The 22,953-nt window shown below is 42.1% G+C and overlaps 1 protein-coding gene across 4 annotated transcripts in view; it reads left to right on the forward strand.

Moving 5' to 3' along the window:
- The first annotated feature begins 12,931 nt into the window (after positions 1–12,931).
- The window catches only part of ep300a (EP300 lysine acetyltransferase a), a 31,854-nt gene continuing 21,832 nt past the window's right edge, over positions 12,932–22,953 (forward strand). For 3 of the 4 annotated variants that reach the window (XM_085465652.1, XM_085465649.1, XM_085465651.1), the window contains exons 1-7: positions 12,932–13,406; positions 15,764–16,431; positions 20,372–20,551; positions 21,004–21,322; positions 21,597–21,716; positions 22,117–22,356; positions 22,739–22,844. In XM_085465652.1, coding sequence (XP_085321778.1) covers positions 13,313–13,406; positions 15,764–16,431; positions 20,372–20,551; positions 21,004–21,322; positions 21,597–21,716; positions 22,117–22,356; positions 22,739–22,844 — 1,727 coding nt within the window. In that variant the 5' untranslated portion in view covers positions 12,932–13,312. The remainder of the gene's footprint in view (positions 13,407–15,763; positions 16,432–20,371; positions 20,552–21,003; positions 21,323–21,596; positions 21,717–22,116; positions 22,357–22,738; positions 22,845–22,953) is intronic. The other variant, XM_085465650.1, reaches the window with a different exon arrangement.

The raw sequence follows: 22,953 nt of genomic DNA on the forward strand, positions 1-22,953 counted from the left end.
TGCATCTGACCAAACCACACAACTCCTGGGACAATGTCTTTGGAACAGACAAGACCAAAATAGAGATATTTGGTCATAATGCACAGAACCATGTTTGACCAAAACTAATCTCAGCATATCAGCACAAACACCTCACACCAGCTGTCAAACATGGGGTGATGATTTAGGCTTATTTTGCAGCCACCAGGACCTGGGCACCTCACAATCACTGAGTCAACCATGAACTCCTCAGTGTACCAAAGTATTCTAGAGTCAAACGTGAGGCCATCTGTGCGACGGCCAGCTTGGCTTGGCTCAAATCGGGTCATGTAACATCACAACGATCCCAAGCACTCCAGCAAATCTACAACAAGAATCAAAGTATTGGAGTGACCGAGTCAAAGGCCAGACTTCAGCCTGACTGTTGCAGAGCAAGTGAGAGAAGAGTGAGCCAAAAATGATTCTGTAACGATGTGAGAAACTGACAAAGTCATACAGAAAGCGAGCATTTCATGTTATTGCTGCTAAAGGTGGCTTTACAAACTGCTGAATCATGAGATGCACTTAATTTTTCACAGAGTGCTGGGAAAATGTTCTATTTCACAAAGGACTGTTTGAGAAAAGAATAAAATTTAATATTTGGAGCAAAGATTTAGAAACGGACATTGCAGCAGAGGACTGAAAATTGTGTTGCAACTCAAACAGTGAATTCACACCTCAGATTAACACACTGTAACTGGTAAATGCAAACATCTATGTAAGTCTTGCAGAGTCTAACCACAATAAAATGACTAAATGCACAAAGACCAAATGTTACACTCTGGATTAGACAAATGATGCCACACCTTCTAGTAGAAAGAACAAACACAAGGAGGTATGAGCAATATCTGAAAAGGTTGAGGGAGCTTTCTTGAGCTTTGTGATCGGTATGTAAGGAAATCAAATTTGTTGTCTAATTATTGTTAAAGAACGAAGAAATCATTAAAAAGTGCAACATTCTGTAATTTTCTTAACAGCTACTATATTTTCTATAGTTGGTATCATCTGCTGAGCGGCATGTCACTGGGGAATTCTTCTTAAAGGACACAATGCAAGTCGTGCAGTGTGTTGACAGTTTTATTTTGGAACAGGATGGTTTGGAAGCTACATCTAAAAAAAGACCAGTGAATTTGGTGACCCTGTGACCTGATCGGGCGAATGAACAATTTGTTTATACTTGATACCAACTGAATGTAATTGGAGGAAAATTTTGGACTTTATTGACTTTTCCACAGAATATTAAACAAGATCTAATCACGTTTTGGTGCACTAATGTAAGTGTACTCAAATTGCTGCTCAGACTTGGTACTTTACCGTACTGTAGTGCCTGTTGTTTTGCTTCATTTTTGATGTGCAATATTATAATCTTTTAATCCCAAACAAAATTTAGGTAATTAAATGTGTAAGATAGCTAACATTAACAGATGGTGATGCCACTAGTTTTGCAGTTATATGAAAAATGATAGAATGACCACACTTGGAGAATATTCATCAGATTTTTGTTGTTGTCGTTTTGCTTTGGGGGCTTTTTAGCAAACAGGCAAACCACAGATCTCAAACTAAACTATTTTTTAATAGCTGAACATACTGACTACATTCTATAACTTGCTTTTTCTTACTTTTTACCTATCATATATGTATACTGCATATTTTGAAAGAACTTTTCTTTTCTTTGCATGGCCACATAGCAAAGAAACAAAGATGACTGATTCTGATCGAACAAACTTAAAATGGCACATTCTGGAATTGCAGAAGAACATTTCAGCTATCAGAACATCTGGCTTACTGTTACCCACACTCTGAGAAATCGCAGGTGTAGTAAAAGTGCATTTCTTTCTTAGTGTGTGCAATTACCAAACACTAGTCATTACTGGACCCTAAAGGTAAGGTAAAACTACTTCCTGAATATGGAATAAATGCACTAATTTTTACCCTTTTTCATATTATTCTTTTTCATAATTACGTGAACCTTTTTGAGGTACAAAAAGATGGTAAGTGGCTTGGTCCTTATATAGCACTCTAAGTGCTTTATACATACCTCATTCACTGCAGCACTTTTTTTGCACCTAAGTGCTTTCTAGCAAACATTCACACACATTCATGCTGTGATGAACGAATCACAGAGCACCTTTGGGTTCAGTATCTTGCCCGAGAGTACCTAAGTATGCAGGCTGGAGACTGGAGCAGCCAGGGATCGACTCACCAACCTTCCAATTAGTAGATGACCAGCTGAGCAATATATAAAGCATAAACCATATAAAGTCTCCAGGTTTACAAAGTACATCTTTACACCATTTCTTCAAGGCATAACATTATGAAACTATCTATGCTTAGTACGATTGAAAAAGAAATTGGGAAAAGTTGTAATTTTACTCTTAGATTTTAAGGACTGGCCTATCTTAAGCTGTTTGGAAAGCCTTCAATGCATTATGATAAGTTTCATTGGACAGTCTATTGCATCAGCATGATGGTGCAGTGGTTAGAGGAGTTGCCTCACAGGAAGAAGGTTTTGGTTTCAAAGCCAAACCTTCCTGGAGTTTTCTGCTCCCTGAGGCTGCTGTTTTTTTGTTTTGTTTTCATCAAAGAGATTTAAAGATCCATCCTATGTTAACTACTGTTTCTAAACATATTATAAACAAAAAAAAATCTCATCAACTGATATTAAAGACTGGTTCATGTGTATTGTTCATCCTTAGCTCATTGACAAACCATTCTAAGCAGGCCTGGACAGGCAGGGGACCTTGTTAACACTTATCTGTTAGTCTTTAATCTTGTTATTTGATGTTCTGTTTGGTTGCCATAGTTGGTTGTTGTTACTTTTAATTTTTGTAATTATTTCTGCCTGCATTTGAGTCTTCAATTTAGATTATAATTGAATACCACAACCAACAAAATGAAGCCTTTGGACAGCAGCAAGTGGCTCTTTCCTTCTTAAAGGTGACTATTGATCTTAAGCCATAGCTCACTCCTGAGTATGGGCTGGTCTTTAGGGAAACTCCTCTGGACATGTAAACCATAAAAACAAAAAGTGTCACCAGTAAAGTTGTACCACACCTTCCTAGTTCCTCCTTAACTTTGGTCCTTCCTGCTAGCTGGTTGTAGGCTTGCTGCGCAACCAGGTGATCACCCACTTGCTACAATGGCTGCCACATGTTTTCCAGAGCCCACTTCCTCTAGCTCTTCAAAAGGGAAGCATGGTCCTTGCTAATTCCCTTTCTCCTTATCACTTATCAACCTAGTCGCCACCACTCTGTGCAACCAGAGTCATCCTGCCTGGCCAGCTTGAATACACACACTACATTGCCAAAAGAATTTGCTTGTCTGCCTTCACATGCATATGAACTTGAGTGACATCCCATTCCTAATCCGTGGCATTTAATGTGATATTGGCACAACCTTTGCAGCTATAATAACTTCAACTCTTCTGGGAAGACATTCTACAAGAGTGTGTTTATGGGAATTTGTGAACATTCTTGCAGAAAGCACATACATTTGTGAAGTCAGACACTGATGTTCGACAAAAGGCCTGGCTCGCAGTCTATGCTCTAATTCATCCCAACGTTGTTCTATTGAGTTGTAGTCAGGATTCCACACCAGACTAGCTCATCCATGTCTTTATTGGCCTTTCTTGGTGCACTGGTGTGCAGTGATGTTGGGACAGGAAGGAGCCATCCCAAATATGCTCCCATATGGTTGTCCAAAATAACTTGGTGTGTTGAAGCATTAACAATAATTTTCAGGGGGACTAAGGGGCTGAGGCCGGTTTCTGAAAAACAACCCCACACCATAATCCCCCTCCACCAAGCTTTGGATGTGGCACTGTACAGTCCCACAAGTACCTTTCTCCTGACATTCACCAAACCCAGACTCGTCCATCTGATTGCCAGACAGAGAAGCTTGATTTGTCGCTCCATTTAACACGTCTCCACTGCTCTAAAGTTCTATGGCAGCATGCTTTACACCATCAGATTAAACGCTTTGCATTGTGCTTTGTGATGTAAGGTTTGGATGCAGCTGCTTGGAAATGTAGACCCATTCCATGAAGCTCTCTAAGGGCTGTTCTTGTGCTAATCTGAAGGCCACATGAAATTTGGAGGTGTGTAGTGACTGACTCTGCAAAAAGTTGGGGACCTCTGTGCTCTTGGCTTTTCAGCATCCACCTGTGATCACTCTGTGATTTTACGAACCCTGCTACTTTGCCACTGACTTGCTGTCATTCCCAATCACTTACTCTTTGTTATAATACCACTAACAGTCAACTGTGGAATAGTGAGTAGTGAGGAAATTTTATGAATGGACTTGTTGCAAAGGTTTCATCCTATCATGGTACCACACTGGAATTCACTGAGCTTTTCTGAGAGCAACCCATTCTTTCACAAGTATTTATAGAAGCAGTCTGTGTGCCTAGGTGCTAGATATTTTATTTTTTTTTATTTTATTTATTTATTTATTCATTTTTTACACGTGGAATTGACTGGAACACCTTATTTCAATGATTTCCATGGGTGAGTGAATACTTTTGGTAATACAGTATAGCTTCATTTGACTCTTTGTTGTGACATATGTTTATGTTCCTGTATGTTTCCCTGTGTGCTCATATACTGTCATTATGTTTAGTTTCCCTTCACAAATGGACTTTGGATTCTTTGGACTTTTATAACAGCCTTGCAATTGAATGTTTGCTTTGTATATTTCTGTCTGCAATTGGAATATGCATTTGAGTCCTCAATCTGTGTCGCGGTGTACAAGGTGGACTCACGTGCTGGACTCCGGGGATTGATGCACACAAGAGAATTTATTAATGAACAATGTCCAATGAGTGTATATACAAAAGGTGCGGGGCAGTGCTACCTACAAAGGTGCGGGGCGGTGCTATCTACAAAGGTGCGGGGCAGTGCTATCTACAAAAGGTGAGAGGGGCAGGGCTCCGGGGGAAATCCAGGTGAACACTCTCGTCTCTCTCCAAACAATCCAAACACGAATCCACTCAAACACTCAGGGAACACCAGGGAAAAGAGTCCAGAGGGTCTGCACACAAAGAAACGCTCATTAGATTCCAAACACACAACTACATGGAAAAACACTTGCTAGACGCTCGACTTTCACTGACGCGATTCTCACAACGATCCAGCAAAGAACAGCCGTTGCTTCCTGGCTTAAATGCCATCCACACTGATGAGGCACAGGTGTTTCCTCCTCCGAGGGCGTGGGCCAAGGGCGTGAACCCATAATGAGTTCCGCCCTGGCGAGAGAGAGAGAGAGAGATGATCAGCGACCAGCTGAACCTCCAGGCCGTGACAATCTGAAAGATTAGGACAAAGGATTTTGTTAGGTGCTGGACGGAAAACTTTGAGGATCTCTTCAATCCCACTGACACACCTACTGTAGAGGAAGCAGAGTCTGTGGATGAGGGGGATGACTCGGCCATCTTTGTGGTAGTTAACCACACAACAGAGAGTTTTTTAACTCGGGTGGGTGAAATTCACCCTGAGTCCCTACGGGCTCCGGAGGGAAAATCATGCAGAAGTTATAGAAATTTCCCTTGGATTGGCAAATTGGGGTCGTGGTCCCTTTTTCCAAGAAATGGAGCCAGAAGCTCATCCTCCATGGGAAGGCCTATTCTTTCGCATGGAGGAAGGTTCTCCACAGACTACCCTGCAGAGGAGAGTCTGCCCATTAGTCAAATGTTAGATTTAGGAGACAATGTGGTTTTTGTCCTGTTCATGTAAGTATGGACCAACTCTTTATTCCCTAAAGGATATTACCGGATGCATAACATTTTGCCCAACCAGTCTACATCTCTGTTGTGGACTTACAGAAAAAATTCCATTGTGTCCCTTGGAAGCTCCTATGAAGGGTGCTTCAGGAGTGTGGTATATTAGTCCCATTGCTCCAGTCCCTGCACAATAGCTGTGAAAGTTTGCTTTGCTTTGCACTTTGTCTGCCTTTTGTCCCCAATTCTGTTCATAACTTTTATGGTCAGAATTTCTAGATGTAGACAATAGGCAGAGGGTGTTGCTTTTGCTGGTCTCGGGATCTGGTCTCTGGTTTTTTCAGATGATATGGTTTTGCTGTCTTCATTAAATAATGATCTCCAGCTTACACTGAAGGGCAGTTTGCAGCAGAGTGTGAAGTGGCTGGGATAAGACTCATCACCTCCAAGTATTAGGCTATGTTTCTCAGCCAGAAAACGGGGGAAAGCCCACTTTGGATTGGGAATGAGTTGCTGACCCAACTAGTGTTGTTCATGAGTGAGTGAAGAAAGGGGCAGAACACTGACAGATGGATTGGTGCAGCATCTGCAGCGTTGCAGATGTTGCATGTGTCTGTTGTAGTAAAGAGAGAGCTGAGTGTGAAAGTGAAGCTGTTTATTTACTGGCAAATCTATATTTCTATCTTTTGGGTAATGACCAAAAGAATAAGATTGCAGATAGAAATAAACTTTCTCTGAATGGTGTTTGTGCTCTTTCTTAGAAATAGGGTAGATGAGTCATTCAAGAGGGACTCAGCGTATAAACACTATACTCCTCCTAATCAAAAGGAGCAAGTTGATGTGGTTTGTGCATCAAACTAAGATACTGTCTGGATACCTCCCAGGTGAGGTGCCCAACAGGGAGGAGTCCTCAGAGGAGGCCCACAAGGAGAACTCAGGACACGGTGGAGACATTACATCTACTGACCGGCTTGGGAATCCTAACCTGGGGATGCTAGCTTGGTAGTGCTTCAGTGTCCCCACATAATTGTACTTTAGCCTTAGTTAGGGCCCGAGCACCGAGAGTGCGAAGGCCCTATTGTATCTGCTCCGTTTCTTATTACTATTATTCAGGCAAAACAAGGGCCTTTTTGAGGGCCTAAACATGCTCAAAAACTCATGAAATTTTGCACACATGCCAGGTCTGGTGAAAAATTTTGTATTTTAATGGTTTTACATATGAGCACTGGGAAATGGCTCTACAGCGCCACCTATGCCTTGTTAAATGCAGCCCTACGACCACATAGTTTGAGCTACATGTATGAAATCTGGCACACATGTGTATCATGCCGAGTCGAACAAAAAAGTCTGGGGGCCCATTGATGCAAACCCAACAGGAAGTCCGCAATTTAGAAGTGAAGGTGACATTTTGGCTCTAATTTTACCGTTTCCATGCCTCGAACTTTTTCGAACTCCTCCTTGGGATTTGGTCGTATAAGCTTCATCTTTGGACAGTGTCAACTACACCCTTGTGCCATGTTAAATTGCGGAGCTTTTGAGTTTTCCCAATACGGTGAGGCCGTGGCGCCATGGCGAATTTCGATGACTCGCCATGAAAATCTTATTGCCTCTCATTTTGTCATACATTTCCTGACCTTGACCAAAGTGAACACATATGATAAGGCTCCACCCCTGAACATATTTCTACTGCCATATTTGACATCAAGGACAGCGCCACCTAGTGGGAACAGGAAATGTCATGTTTTACACTTTGGGGTACAGTATTGTGATGGGTGACATTTAGAGCCTCAAATTTCTCCAGGAAAGCCTTAAGGAGTTGGTCTTGGGTTACAGTGAAAACTGTGACTTTTAGCAAAAGGGTGTGACCCCAGCAGCATGGCGAACTTTGATGTCTCGCCATGAAGAAACAAATTAGTGTAACTCAATGAAATCCAGTCTGAACAGTACCAGACTTTACAGGCATGATGTCAGACCCACCCTGAACAAATTGATGTGCCCATTGTCAGGAATACGCAGAGCGCCACCTAGTGGGAACAGGAAATGTCATGTCTTACACTTTGTTTTACTGATTTTCACAGGTTCATCGTGGCCACCTCAAAAGCGGTGAATATCACCATCAGTCCCTCGTGATGCTTCAGTGCGAAAATTGTGACTTTAAACTGAACGGCGCACCCTGGTGGCAACGCTGTTCACCATGAACAATGAAGTGGCTTTTGAGGGGCTTGGAAAGTTTAAAAAGCCTTGAAATTTGGTGCACACCTCCAATGGGACGAAGGCTTTGTTGTTATGTGATCACCTTCCTTGAATAGCGCAAAATGGCTCCACAGCGCCCCCTATAAACTTTCAAATCATCAGCCCCTGCTCTGTGTTTTGTGTATGAGTCTGAAATCTGGGAAGCTTATAGGAGAGATCAAGTTGTACAAAAAAGTCTCTTAGAGCAATATCCCAAATCCAACAGGAAGTCAGCCATTTTAAAATGAATGTGTAATTTCGGCGACATTTTCCCCTCTTTTCAGGCACCGTTCTTTGACGAACTCCTCCAAGGGATTTCATCAGATTGATGCGATTTCCTCTGTGTGGAATCTAAAGACCTTTGTGATGTTAAATTGCGAAGCTTTTTACGTTCAGGGAAACGGGGTGGTCATGGCGGCACCTGGTTTCAATCACTTGCCAAAAAGCAGTAATCTGCTGTCACTCGAAAACAAAATTTGTCCAATCTCACCCAAACTTCACAGGCTTGATGAGACTCGAGCTCGGAAATGTTTGTTATGCCATTTGTCAGTAATGGTTAGAGCGCCACCTAGTGGGACGACTATAATCATGGTTGAATAAGGTGAAATGTTAGCTGGTGATTAAATGCATGAATTCCATCAATGTGACATCAGATCGGACGTGCTGGTTTTATGTGTTGGGCGTGGCTCGACATGCCGGGGTGCGAGGGCCCTCATAACGCTGCTTGCAGCTTTAATTTTAATTACTTTGCCTCGTTATCCCTATTTTCCCTATTAGCCAACTACAGAGGGGGGTATAGATATCCCTGGCTAGGTTTCTTGCCCACTGAATCCCTGGATAAGTGAATGTGGAAAAGTACATTTTATTACAGAATACTGCTACTGCCCAGCCAAGCTTGACCTCAAATTTGGCAGCACGTGGCACGAGGGCTAAAATGAATTTGACACGACTGCGTTAGAGGCTTCCTCACAAGAGACAAGTTGTTGTACCCTAAAGTTACATTATGATATTTTACAGTGGCTTGCAAAAGTTTTCGGCCCCCTTGAACTTTCCCACATTTTGTCACATTACAGCCACAAACACGAATCAGTTTTATTGGAATTCCATGTGAAAGACTAACACAAAGTGGTGCACACGTGAGAAGTGGAAAGAAATTAATACATGATTCCAAACATTTTTTACAAATAAATAACTGCAAAGTGGGGTGTGCGTAATTATTCAGCCCCCTTTGGTCTGAGTGCAGTCAGTTGCCCATAGACATTGCCTGATGAGTGCTAATGACTAAATAGAGTGCACCTGTGTGTAATCTAATGTCAGTACAAATACAGCTGCTCTGTGACGGCCTCAGAGGTTGTTTAAGAGAATATTGGGAGCAACAACACCATGAAGTCCAAAGAACACACCAGACAGGTCAGGGATAAAGTTATTGAGAAATTTAAAGCAGGCTTAGGCTACAAAAAGATTTCGCAAGCCTTGAACATCCCACGGAGCACTGTTCAAGCAATCATTCAGAAATGGAAGGAGTATGGCACAACTGTAAACCTACAAAGACAAGGCCGTCCACCTAAACTCACAGGCCGAACAAGGAGAGCGCTGATCAGAAATGCAGCCAAGAGGCCCATGGTGACTCTGGACGAGCTGCAGAGATCTACAGCTCAGGTGGGGGAATCTGTCCATAGGACAACTATTAGTCGTGCATTGCACAAAGTAGGCCTTTATGGAAGAGTGGCAAGAAGAAAGCCATTGTTAACAGAAAACCAGAAGAAATCCTGTCTTGATGCATTCTCAATCATCCAGGAAAGGAAATCTCCAAAAGTTGATTCTGTTCATCTGGACGTAGCGTTTTGTGGGAGAAACATTTCGTCACTCATCCAAGTGACTTCTTCAGTCTCAGCTGACTGCAGGTTTCCCCAAATCTTATAAACAGTACATTTGCATAATGACTGAAACCAGCTCACTGAAGGAACAATGGGCTGGGAGGTCAGTTCCTTCATCATAATTATGCAAATTCTTATGACCATTGATCAACAACCACTGACCAAAACCCACTGATCAAAGACCACTGATCAATGGTCATGAGTCCCATTCACAGAGAGTTGGGGAATGGCTGCAATCACACCATTGTAAGATGGCGAAATATGTTCTTGATCTTCTTGATGTGCTGTTCTTCTGCCTCCCTGGCCGCTGTGTCAGTGGGGATGGTGTTCGCTCGGTGTTGTAGCGTCCTGATGACACCCAGTTTGTGCTCCAGTGGATGATGAGAGTCAAACCTTAGATACTGATCCGTATGTGTAGGTTTACGGTACACGTCAGCTTTTAGATGTCCCCCATTACTGATGGAAATCTCACAGTCTAAGAAGGCTAACCTGCCACTTTTCATATCCTCCCTGGTGAATTTGATGTGTCGGTCCACTGAGTTAATTTGATCCGTGAAATGTGGTACGTCCTGAGATTTGATTTTCACCCAGGTGTCGTAAACAAATCTGAACCAATGGCTTGGTGGTCTTCCAGGGTAGGATAGCAAAGCCCTCTTTTCCACTTCTTCCATGTACAAATTTGCCACGATGGGTGAAACTGGGAAGCCCGTGGCACACCCATGTTTCTGCCTGTAGAACTGACCCTTGTATGTGAAGTAGGTGGAATGAAGACACAGTTCCAAACGCAAACACACTTGGTCGATGCTGAGAGTGGTCCTGTTGCTGAGGTTGGTGTCATCCTGTAATCTCTTACGGACTACCTCCAACGCTTCCGTGACTGGGATGCAAGTGAAGAGAGATGTTTGGGGAAACCTGCAGTCAGCTGAGACTGAAGAAGTCACTTGGATGAGTGACGAAACGTTTCTCCCACAAAACGCTACGTCCAGATGAACAGAATCAACTTTTGGAGACAGAAGAAGTCCCGTTTGCAGTTTGCCACAAGCCATGTGGGGGACACAGCAAACATGTGGAAGAAGGTGCTCTGGTCAGATGAGACCAAAATGAAACTTTTTGGCCAAAATGCAAAACGCTATGTGTGGCGGAAAACTAACACTGCACATCACTCTGAACACACCATCCGCCCTGTCAAATATGGGGGTGGCAGCATCATGCTCTGGGGGTGCTTCTCTTCAGCAGGGACAGGGAAGCTGGTCAGAGTTGATGGGAAGATGGATGGAGCCAAATACAGGGCAATCTTGGAAGAAAACCTCTTGGAGTCTGCAAAAGACTTGAGACTGGGGCGGAGGTTCACCTTCCAGCAGGACAACGGCCCTAAACATAAAGCCAGGGCAACAATGGAGTGGTTTAAAACAAAACATATCCATGTGTTAGAATGGCCCAGTCAAAGTCCAGATCTAAATCCAATCAAGAATCTGTGGCAAGATCTGAAAACTGCTGTTCACAAACGCTGTCCATCTAATCTGACTGAGCTGGAGCTGTTTTGCAAAGAATGGGCAAGGATTTCAGTCTCTAGATGTGCAAAGCTGGTAGAGACAGACCCTAAAAGACTGGCAGCTGTAATTGCAGCAAAAGGTGGTTCTACAAAGTATTGACTCAGGGGGCTGAATAATTATGCACACCCCACTTTTCAGTTATTTATTTGTAAAAAATGTTTGGAATCATGTATGATTTTTGTTCCACTTCTCACGTGTGCACCACTTTGTATTGGTCTTTCACGTGGAATTCCAATAAAATTGATTCCTGTTTGTGGCTGTAATGTGACAAAATGTGGAAAAGTTCAAGGGGGCCAAATACTTTTCCAAGCCACTGTATTCTGTGGAAGTGCACAGCATTTGTATAAAGTATTGCTTGAGAGGTGATTGATTGTTGTAATGAAAAACTTAAAAAGAATCAGTATATGCTGAGATACTTGTTAGAGAATGCATCACCAAAAGGCCCAGATTAAATAAGTTTAAAAAGGGCATTTTTTTAGTGTGTTCACTCTTTACTCCAGATCAAGCTGTAAAACATTTACCAGCAGCTAACAGTAAGTTATTCTAGCACAGATCATGTAATTTATAAAAGCAAACTGATTCTGTGTTTCAGAGACACATGTGAAAATTCACATTGGTGGATATAATGGAGCAGTAACTAAATAAAGTGACCTTTGATTAAACTCAGACAGTGCATGTGTGTACCATTACTGTACAGATTTAATGGAACATGCTCATAAACATATTGCAAATGTTAGACAGTTACATTTTGTGCAGTTTTACATCTTTGAATACTTTTACACAGAGAGAGGTTTGAGGGGAAACACCAGGGGGACTGGAAATTAACACGTTAAAACAATCACTGTTCAAACAGGTTCTTTCTTTTCAGTGACATATTTATAAATGTTACTGAAAAGAAAGAACCTGTAGATTGGTTTTGGACAGTTTACTTGGCCTGAAGTGGAGAGTCTGGTGACAAGCTTTTAATGCTTTTCTCAGTGAAACTGGCTTTGGAGCAACCCTGCAGAGTTGCACCATCATCATGGGAAGATTACAAATTTTTGTGGTGTCTCACTGAAAGTTTAGCTATAAATAAAACATTATGTATTTAAATTAGAAAATAATCAGGCTCAGCCAAACCTTTCCACAGAATACAGAGTTTTCAAGCTTCATGAATCAACTTCGGTCTGCTAAATTCCAAGTTATTGCACTATTTTGTTCTTTAAAGCTTCCACTTACAAAATGTTTTAAAACATAAGTTCCCCTTCTTTAACACAGTTCAAAATGAATCTTTGCAACTATAAACCTCAGAAACAGAAGATCACGTTCATCTTGCTGCATAGATGAATCATAACCAACTTTGAGGGTTTTTGGGTCTTTATATGCATAGATAATACGCATTATATTTTGTCAACCATTGCACTTGAATATTTTCAGTTTTATTTTTTTAATTTGCATCCCCGCATCCTCACCCGCTGCCACCAGCAGCACCACCGTCACTTCGCAGGCAAACGAGGCTTTTCTGCCCGACATTATCTTCATCCAGACTCCGCTGGAAAGGAAGCTGAAATGACGGATGCGATCATGGGAGAGGTAGCAGGGGCTAGTTTATTTACATCGGAAGAGGCTCTGTAAGTTTAGAGGGAAGCCGATGCGTGTGTCTCCCTCTACTTTCACGGACCCCCTCCTCCTCCGCTGGCAGAAATTTATAAAGAACAAAAAATCTGACGAGGGAGGGAGGGGGTTGATATACGCCGAGGCTGAAATCGAGAGGCGAACCCAGGGAAAGAGGAGTAATTCGTACCCGTGACTTTCCCCCTCTTAGTCCCCCAAAAGGAGGGGGAAAAGTCGCAATATTGGAAACGGAAAGGAATGAGGTTCTAAAGGTGTGAAAACGACTGCAATTGTGGATACTTTATATATTTTTATTTCGAAAAAATATGGCCGAGAACGTTCTGGACTCTGGCCCGCCTTCAGCCAAGAGGCCTAAACTCTCCTCTCCGGCACTTTCCGCGTCCGCCAGCGATGGAAACGGTAAGTACTGGCTCAGGTTATAATTTGGTTTGGTGTTATTCGTTGAGTTTTTTGTTTTTGAACGGCTTGTGGTTACTTAAAAGAGGAGGGAAACGCGGGATTACGCTTCTGTTTTTGTCGTAGCTTGCTAATGTTAGCGTGCTAGTAGTGAGTGTGTGTACGTGAAGAAACGCTCCCCGTCTAGCTCGCATGCTAACAGCCATTTTAGCCGGAGGTAGCTACTAGCCATTCAGCTAGCGCTAGGCTAGCCCACTTGAACGCGGATCTTGTCTTGACGGTCCCGTGTCTAATGACTACTTTAGCCGGGTTGTTTGTAACCCCATTGCCAGTCAAACTTACGATGAAGTTTCTTGGTGTCATAGAGTTGTCTTAAATTGACAGCCATGTATACGTACTGCTATTCTGTACTCGAGTTTTTAGGCTGCTAGGGTTTAAAACAACCTTGTTTTGCCCCATCATAACTCGGACCCTTTCTTAACTGCCGTAAGCCATCGTTAATGATGTTAGCGAAGACAGAGGTTGCAGACGGTGGTGCTGCTAGCCTGGTGAGAGCTAAATTTAGGCCCACGGGTCCGACTGATTGTTAAGCTCAAACTGCCATTGTTGGTACGTTTTTTTTCTGCGTGTGTGTGGATGGCGTGTGGCAGCAGCTGGAATAGTGGCCCGAGAACGAAACGGTGGAGCATGGACACAGCGCCATGCCTAACCACCGAGCTGCTAACCAGAAAGCCCAGTTAGTGACCGAATACTACTACACGCACGAAATATTCACCCAGATTTCATCACTTAGACATTCACTCAGTCGTTACACCAAAGCCAGCTGCGTCTCTGCCCGCCTGCTCGGCAATAAGAGAGACCATTACGGTTAAATTAGTCAGGCACTGCACACATTTCCGTCACCTTACAAAGTATATATCGATGACAGACGCATTACTGCCAAAAGATAAACACGATTTGAGGATGTAATTAACTGCACTCAAAATTATTCTTCGTGTCACTGCCATGAAGTGTGGTTGTTGCCGAAAGATGCTTCCCGTTGATGTCTCCAGTTGTCTTTAAATCGTAGCATTAATTGAACTGCAGGTTATTTTCATGGATGGTCAGTCTATTTGAAAAAGCATTTGGTCTACAAAACAACAAGAAATGGTAAAGGTGCTACTTAAATGCCTTAGTTAGGTCAGATAGCTCCCAAAACCCAAACTTTAACAATTACAGCAATGCAATACTTAAAACAAACAAGCAAACAAACAAAACTGTTACTCAAATGTCATAGCACTGAACCATTGAACCCGTTGCATTTGTATTTTAAATAAGGCTTAAGTAATTATTTGTCTAATATTTCTGCTTCCTGAGGGGAAAAAGTTAAGTGTGGACAGAATAAAAGCATGTTTCAAATGTTTGTGAGCTGCAGTGAATTTATGTTTAACTTAGTTATGTTTAATTGCTGACTGCCACATTTCTTTGTAATGTGTCAGATAACTAACTGATTGTAATGTGTATGTTACAAAATTGTGTTTGACTGAACGGAATATAGCCTGCTAAAGCTTGGATTGCTGTTCTCACTAGAAATAATTTATCCCCGGTCCCTGTGTATCTTACCAATTTTTGTGGCCTTACTTCGATGAAATAGTCCATTCGTCAACCTGTCTGTGCAACACTTTGAATGTCTTTACTGATCAGAGACTCTTTCTGCAAACCTGGGTAGTAAGGTTAGTTTTAAATCACACATCACACTATTGGTTTACTGTTCTTGCTTGGATACAAAGCCTGCCACTAAAAACTTAACTGTCTCTGCAGATAGTAGATCGTACAGTAGATACTACAAATTTTTTTTCTCTCTCTTGACTAGAAGTGGTGGTTATTATTGTCCGTCACTTTGCTTCATTCAGCATTGTTGGTTAGCTGCTATACTTTGTCTGTCATGCCATTTTCTCTTTTACAAAATGTGGTAGACTCACAAGATGCATAGTGCGTCAAATGAATATCGTCCTACTTGTGCCACAGCTGATCACACTTTTGGTCATTTCATATGGAGGGAAAAAATGCTTAGACAACACTGTTTTTATTTTATTCATCATATAAGTTTGTCAGGTTGCCCACCTCTAAATCATTTACTGGTTCGGTGCTCAGTGTTGTTGCATTGGATAGTATGTTTTTAATTTCTGATGTGAGAAAATTGGTCATGCATGATCAGCTTTCATAAATTTTTGATGTCAAGCAAGTGATCACATTTTCACTTGGTCATGCTTAAATATGATGGATTATACCAGCTTAACATTGCTGTGGTCCCTGTTGTCGTCCTCCTCGCTCTTTCTCTGCTTTTTTTGCCTTCTTGAACTTGCCTTTCTTCATTTCAGATTTCGGATCTCTTTTTGAATTGGAGCACGACCTCCCAGATGAGCTCATCAGCTCCAATGAACAAGGTCTGGTCAATGGTGGGGACCCTAACCAGCTGCACACCACTCTAGGAGGAGGACCGGCATTGTTGGGTCCTGGAGGCGGTGGTGGAGGGGCAGGAGGATTGGGTCTTGGGCTTGGTCATGGTCCTGGGGGAGTTGGTGGAGGGCAGGATGCAGTGGCCAAGCATAAACAGCTGTCAGAGCTTTTGCGTGCGGGGGCAACACCCTCAACTCAGCCGGGGCACCAAGGAGCCATGGGTAGCCCAGGAGGCCCCGCTGCCATGGGGCAGCACTTAGCGAACATGAAGGCGTCCCCTGGTCAGGGGCCTCAGCAGATGATGGGCCAAGGACAACACCTTTCCCCTCAGCAGCAGGCCAACATGATGCAGCAGCAGAGTGCTGCAGGTGGAATGATCAGGACCATGATGGGAGCACAGCAGAAAGGCAGTAATGGACAGCAGCAGCCAGGCATGATTGGGAACCAGGTGATTAATGGCTCTCCAAGGATGGGTTTCGGCAATCAGGGGATGGTCGGTGGCAGCAACCTTTTGGCTGAGACCCTACAGCAGCCGGGAGCTGGGGGCCAGGCTGGGATAAGAGGCCAGCAGCCTGGAGCAATGAACAAGGTAGGCAGTGCTTCAGAGATGTGTGTGTGTGTGTGTGTGTGTGTATATATATATATATATATATATATATATATATATATATATATATATATATATATATATATATATATATATATATATTTATTAGGGGTGCAACGATATTCGTATCGATATTGAACCGTTCAATACAGTGCTTTTGGTTCGGTACGCATATGTATCGAACAATACAACATTTGTAATTTATTTGATCAACTTTCCTTCTGACGATGGTGTCTGTGTTGAGCGCTCAGTGAATCTGCGTTCGACTACTCCGCCTAGGCTGCACTGTCGAGCGCAGATCCACTGAGCGCTCAACACAGACAGCATCGTCAGAAGGAAGAGCGCAGGGCAAGCTAGCGAGACAGAAGTTAAGCTCTCCTTGCAACATGGACCTCCCCCACCCTCATTCAGATCTGGCGTTTGGAATTATTTTGGTTTTCATGTGACGTATGACCCTGAAGGTAAGCGAGTCATGGACTAAAGTAAAACAGTATGTTGGATGTGCCATGCAATGCTCAATTACATTGGTGTGAGCTAGTGTGTTAGCGCAGTTAGCTCGTTAACGTGTTGGCCGTCTAGCCCCATGCACGGAGCGATCGGCGGTAGCTCGTTAACGGAGATTTGCCGTGTTGTGGCGTTAAGGTCATTTCAACGAGATTAACCTGAAAGCACTAGTGGGAACACAACGAATATGACTGCACATTTACGCCGACATCATCCTAGTGCAAAGACAAATACAACAAGCATGCTACTAACTTTAGCCGAGTCATTTAGACAGCTGTTAGCACATGATTCTCCTTATGCTGCTGAGAATATAGCCCAGAAGAAGCGGATAGTATAGCTTTTATTTTGGAAAGAGCCATTTCTCTGTAATAAACTCTCTTTTCCAAAGATGAGTGATTCCTCAATCAGATACAGGGCTCGCAATATCGCTAGCCCGACGTCCCGGAGCTAGCGATTTTTTTCAGTCGGGCTACCAAAATCTATCTCTTCCCTGCCCGTCGGGCTATTGTAGGAAAAATATATGTCAATGCTTTTGCATTCTTTCAGAAATGTAGCTGGGTAATTATGTCATTGGCATCGGTGAGCCACTGTCAATATGTGACATATTGAAGTCGCGTTTGAATTTGCGCTTGTTTTTTTGCTTTCACTTTGCAATCGTGCGAACTGTGTATAGAGAGCGACAGCACTGATCTGTGAGTGATGATAATTTGTGCACCAATTCCTCTGACATAGTCTTATTAATCGTTAGCTTACTATGCAAACATGACAAGTGAAATCTCCCGCAGCAAGCTTAAACATGTGAGAGGTTGATCGCGCAGAGAATCGTTGAGCTTATGTGAGTGCGTGTGTAAAAGCATTTCAGTTCTGCTGAGCCAAATAAGACAGGTCAGGGTGAAGAAGTGACAGCCAAAGAAAAGCTTACCACAAAACGGAGAAGTTATGACAAATCAGACTATAAGGCAAAAAGAAAGTGCAGCTTTATGGTTTCATGGACAAAAGAATTTCTGTGGCTGCAATATGACGAGCTAAATAACCAGGGCTGCACATAAGTGGTCCGCAGGTGCGCATTCGCTGTCAAAATAAAAAACACGCACAAGGGTTAGGGTTAAATTTAAAAACTGTACTTTTGAGTTAAAATATATATTTATAATTTTAATAAATGACAAATAAAAAATGCTTGAACATTTTTTTTGTATCGAAAAAATATCGAACCGTGACACCAAAGTATCAAACCGAACCGAACCGTGAATTTTGTGTATCGTTGCACCCCTAGTATGTATGTATATGTGTATATATATGTATATGTGTATATATATAAATTTTTTTTAAAGGAAAAAAAATCTACATTTGCAAGAAGCTTGCAAAATAGTGGAAATTAACCCTTGCACACACTTAGGCTTATTTGCCTTAATAGTAATTTGTTCATCTGTGAAGTAATTTTCTAAATAAGACTGAATTTTCTTCAGCCTTACAATTTCAAAACTTAAGAATTTAAGCAGGCATAGATGTATAATTATGAAAGGTGTTCTCACGTTTTTTCATTGTTAACAAAGTTCTATTTAGAGACACTTAGACTTAAGACATAATGTTTGGGGGCACAAGAAATTCTCAAATCCTGTTTTTATTTCTTAGAATTTCTTATTCTTTGCTGCGGACTTCAGTTTGTTCTCAGATGGTTAAAGGTTCATGGTTGTATTTGTTTATTTTAACAAACGTAAGTAGTGCACTTGGGGGTTTTTTTTTTTTTGAGTCCATCTGTGTGATTGACAGTCCCACAGGAGTGATGGTAAAATGTTGCAGCTGCAGGTACTGGTGATTAGGGCTGCCACAAACGATTATTTTGATAGTCGACTAGTCACCGATTATTTTTGCGATTAGTCGACTAATCAGATCATCATCCATTGGACGTAAAACTACAGCTTATTGCACCAGCAGCATCTGCTCTTATATAACTATCATTAGCTTACAGCTTTAAGTGTTTAAGGTCTGTGCTAACTAAAAATAAAGACAAGATGATAGTTTATTAAATTTTAATGAAATCTGCAGATTGTTTCGGTGAAGTTTAATCAACTCCTTGCTATCTAAAATATAACGGGACACCGGAGTAAATTTTCCAGCATCTCACACTTCTGATAATCAGCTGTCTGCTTGACGTTTATTCAGCTGTGTAAGAACTATAACTTTAATCTCAGCCAAACCGATTTACTCAGGAACAAATAAAATACTAAAAAAAGCCAAACAATAACATTTTAAGTTATCTAAGTGACTTATATATATTTAACCTGAGTAGCGAAAGACGGCAGTGGGTTTGAAAACGATCTGCCGGGAGTCCGGTGTTCTCACGGCTCTAGTGAGCCTAGCCCCCGGCTCGCTATCGAGCTAGTGGGTAACAGATGTCTCCGAAAACGTCGGAGCGCTTTTGAAAATATGTGGTGTCTTGATAAACTGAGCAGATATTTGAGGTTTACACAGCTACATTCTCGCCTGAAAATATGTTAAACGTTTATTTTGTGACCCAGAAAGAATAATAAGAGTAACATTAAAACTAACTAGCTGCCGCCATTGTTGGAAACTGGGCTGGGCCGCGCTATGAATTCTGGGACAGAGCTTCTTCTTCTTCGGGGTTTAACGGCAGCTGGCATCCTTGTACATGCAGTGCTGCCATCTTCTGTTTCAGTCCGTTATTACACTCTTAAATCCTACTAATTCCTGCGTCTTTTGGGATCTTACAAAGCTTCAAACGACGCGTCGACTATTAAATTAGTCGTCGACGATTTTGATAGTCGACGTAATCGTGACTAGTCGACTAATCGTGGCAGCCCTACTGGTGATGAAGATGATTCACTGTGGTAGAGCTACTGATGGTTGATGTTTACCCAATCAAATGCAATGAGTGGGATTCCTGGTTAGGAATAGGTTAAAGGAAAAACTCAGATGAGCTTGTGTTGGCCTCCTCAGTGTGGAGGGAGAAAAGAGAATCGCATCAGAATTGCTGTTGCATTCTCTCCTACTGTGAATTGCTGTTTTCGTTTGTTTCAGGTTATATTCTAATGATATGGTTAAAACATGTTCTATCTCCACTACTGTGAGATTTCATTGACTTAGTTGCTCCTTTTTAACTTTCGGTCTTATAAAGTTCGTGGTTTGTGGAAATATCCACAAATCCAGCTTATTTAACAACTGAGACTTGGGTTCTTGAGACTTGATTACACTACAAGATTATTTGGTAAAATAAGAGCACAACGTGCTGGCATGTATAGAGCTCAGATGCTCAACTCATCCTCATATCAGTGACATGCAGTTTAACAAAAAGAAGGCATAGAATAATTTTAAGTCTTGTTTTATCCTTGTCTTCATTATTGACACAAACATTTCTCTTTTTCAAAAAATTAAAATAACTTGTATTTTCATTTGCTAGATGGGGATGATGGGGAATCCAGGGGGGCCCTTTGGAGGCCCATATGGAAGTCAAGGGAATCAAGGTCTGGGAGGCGCAGGGCTGGGCCCTCAGCTCCAGAACAAAGGTTCCATGGCTAATAGCATGGCCCAGTTCAATGTGGACAAGAAGAACCCGCCCATGCAAGGAATGGGCGCCATGGTAAGGAAGAGATGATCAAGAGAATGTTTCCAATAAATAAGTTGTATTCTGATCCGTGTTATGAATTAGTAGATTACTATAAATTCTAGGACAGTACCAGATACTGATGCTGGTTGATAGCCAGTAATGATGAAAATGTTTTGTGTGAGCGTTTAGCAAAAATTGATGTGAAAGAGTCAGACAATACAGATATCTGTCAAATCTATCATTTAATCTCCCAACACAATCAGAAACTAAATTACCTCTTCCTGCTGCATTACCTCTTCATGTCCTGTCATTTGACTTGAGCACTCAGTACTCTAGTATTGCTGTAAACACCATCCTTTTATTTTCTTCCTCCACCTCCTCTTCCATTTTTACTCCCTCTAATCTTCTGCCTTCTCTTTATTCTGTTTCTTTTCTCTTATTTCCTCCGTCTCACCTTGTCTTGTTGTCGCCCACTTTCTTTCCAGGGCACACAGCAGTCACAGACAGGTGTGGGTGGTCCCACAGGTGCACCTGTGGGAGGAGCCCCCGGGATGGTGCCGGGCGCTCAAGCAGTTGGTACCCAGGTTTCTGCAGCATCCGCTGCAGCCGGAGCACCGCCCACAGCTGACCCTGAAAAACGCAAGCTAATCCAGCAGCAACTGGTACTCCTGCTACATGCACACAAGTGCCAGCGGCGGGAGCAGGCCAATGGTGAAGTCTGGCAGTGCAACCTGCCCCACTGCCGGACTATGAAGAATGTCCTCAACCATATGACTCACTGCCAGGCTGGGAAGTCCTGTCAGGGTAAGTAGAAAGGATGCTGCATCCTCCTGGAAACACTGGATAAAATAATCCCTTCTGTAGCTGTCAAGCTGGCAACGTTCCTCGTAATGAAAGTGTATCTCACCTATTAAAATGGTTTAGTGCTTAAGCACATGAAGCTTAATTTTATTATGCTACCTGATTTTTGAGAGTAGTACTTAAGAAAGGAAAAAAAACAGCCCCCCCCCTCCTTCTCTAATACACCTCCATTTCCCAACTCCTGATTCCATATCTGTTTTGCCTCATTGACCAACAGTTGCTCACTGTGCATCATCGAGGCAGATCATCTCCCACTGGAAGAATTGCACGCGACATGATTGTCCTGTCTGCCTGCCGCTGAAGAATGCCGGGGACAAGAGGAACACGCAGTGTGAGTGTCTGTATCCGACCAAACAAAAGAATATACCTTCCTTCATACCATTGGATAAATTTTTTAGATACTGTGCTGTTATCATTATCAATATATTTACACATTTATATTGTGTAAATGTATTAATAATGACCAAGTTTGATGTTCAGAATCAGAATACTTTATTAATCCCGAAGGAAATTAGGGGTTAACGTTGTAATGCTGATAATGTAAGTATGATTTTGTACTGGGTTTGAAATGACAGCGTTGTTTTGAATATACTAGTCAGTATTATATTATAGCACAAAAATATAATAATTTTTGCTGAATTTTCTATAAGTATTCAGTAAATGATTTTTATTTATTTATTTTTTAATTCTTAGCTTATTTTATTCATTCATAACTTTTGTTTTTTGTGTTCTTACAGCTCTACTTGCAGGGGCTGCTACAGGACTAGGCAGCTCACTTGGTACAATCCCTGGTAGCCAACCAAGTGCTCCCAATCTCAATCAGCCAAGCCAGATTGATCCCAGCTCTATAGAAAGGGCCTATGCTGCTCTGGGCCTCACCTACCAAGGGAACCAAATCCAGGCTCAGACTTCCCAGCCTAACATGCCCAACCAAGGCCTTCAAGGGCAGGCTGGTGTGAGGCCTCTGAACCCAATGGGTGAGTTTAGTTTATTTTCAGTAAAAAGACATTGTCTGAATTGTCTGCTCTTTTACAGCTTAATGCTAAGCATTTCTTTTTTTCAATGCCAGCAAGCGGTTAGGACCTTCAGCTTTCAGAATGAGTGAATTGTATACTTAAAGTGGCTTTTCAAAAGCTGTTTATCGCTGGTGGGAGCTATGAAGATAGCTATATAAAATTGTTTGTCAGATCTCCAGGAAAAATAATCATCTCAAGAATATGTTCCATGCTATGTAGCTTATCTTAACCCCTGGATATGTTGAAAAACATGTCCAGGCAAAAGCTTGTCCATTGTGTCCTACTGTTAGGATGACACTGAGAATAAACATATATAATTTCCTTTCTTTTCTATGCGGTGTAGGTGTGAATCCTATGGGAGTGAATGGAGGTGTGGGTGCTTCCCCTCAGAGCCAGCAAGCTAGTCTGCTGCAAGATACAATGATGCATCTTAATATGAACAACCAGGGGTAAGAGCAAACACAAAGGCTTTATTGTATTTATTTATTTTTTAAAGATTTGGTCAGTTCTACAAGGGTTTTAGGACATACATTTATTTTAAGAAGCCATTTAAAGGAT

This window comes from Copadichromis virginalis, linkage group LG8 (genome assembly GCF_057382275.1).
Source record: "Copadichromis virginalis isolate Kocher_CV1m ecotype Utaka linkage group LG8, C_Virginalis_male_GT1.1, whole genome shotgun sequence".
Taxonomy (NCBI): Eukaryota; Metazoa; Chordata; class Actinopteri; order Cichliformes; family Cichlidae; genus Copadichromis; species Copadichromis virginalis.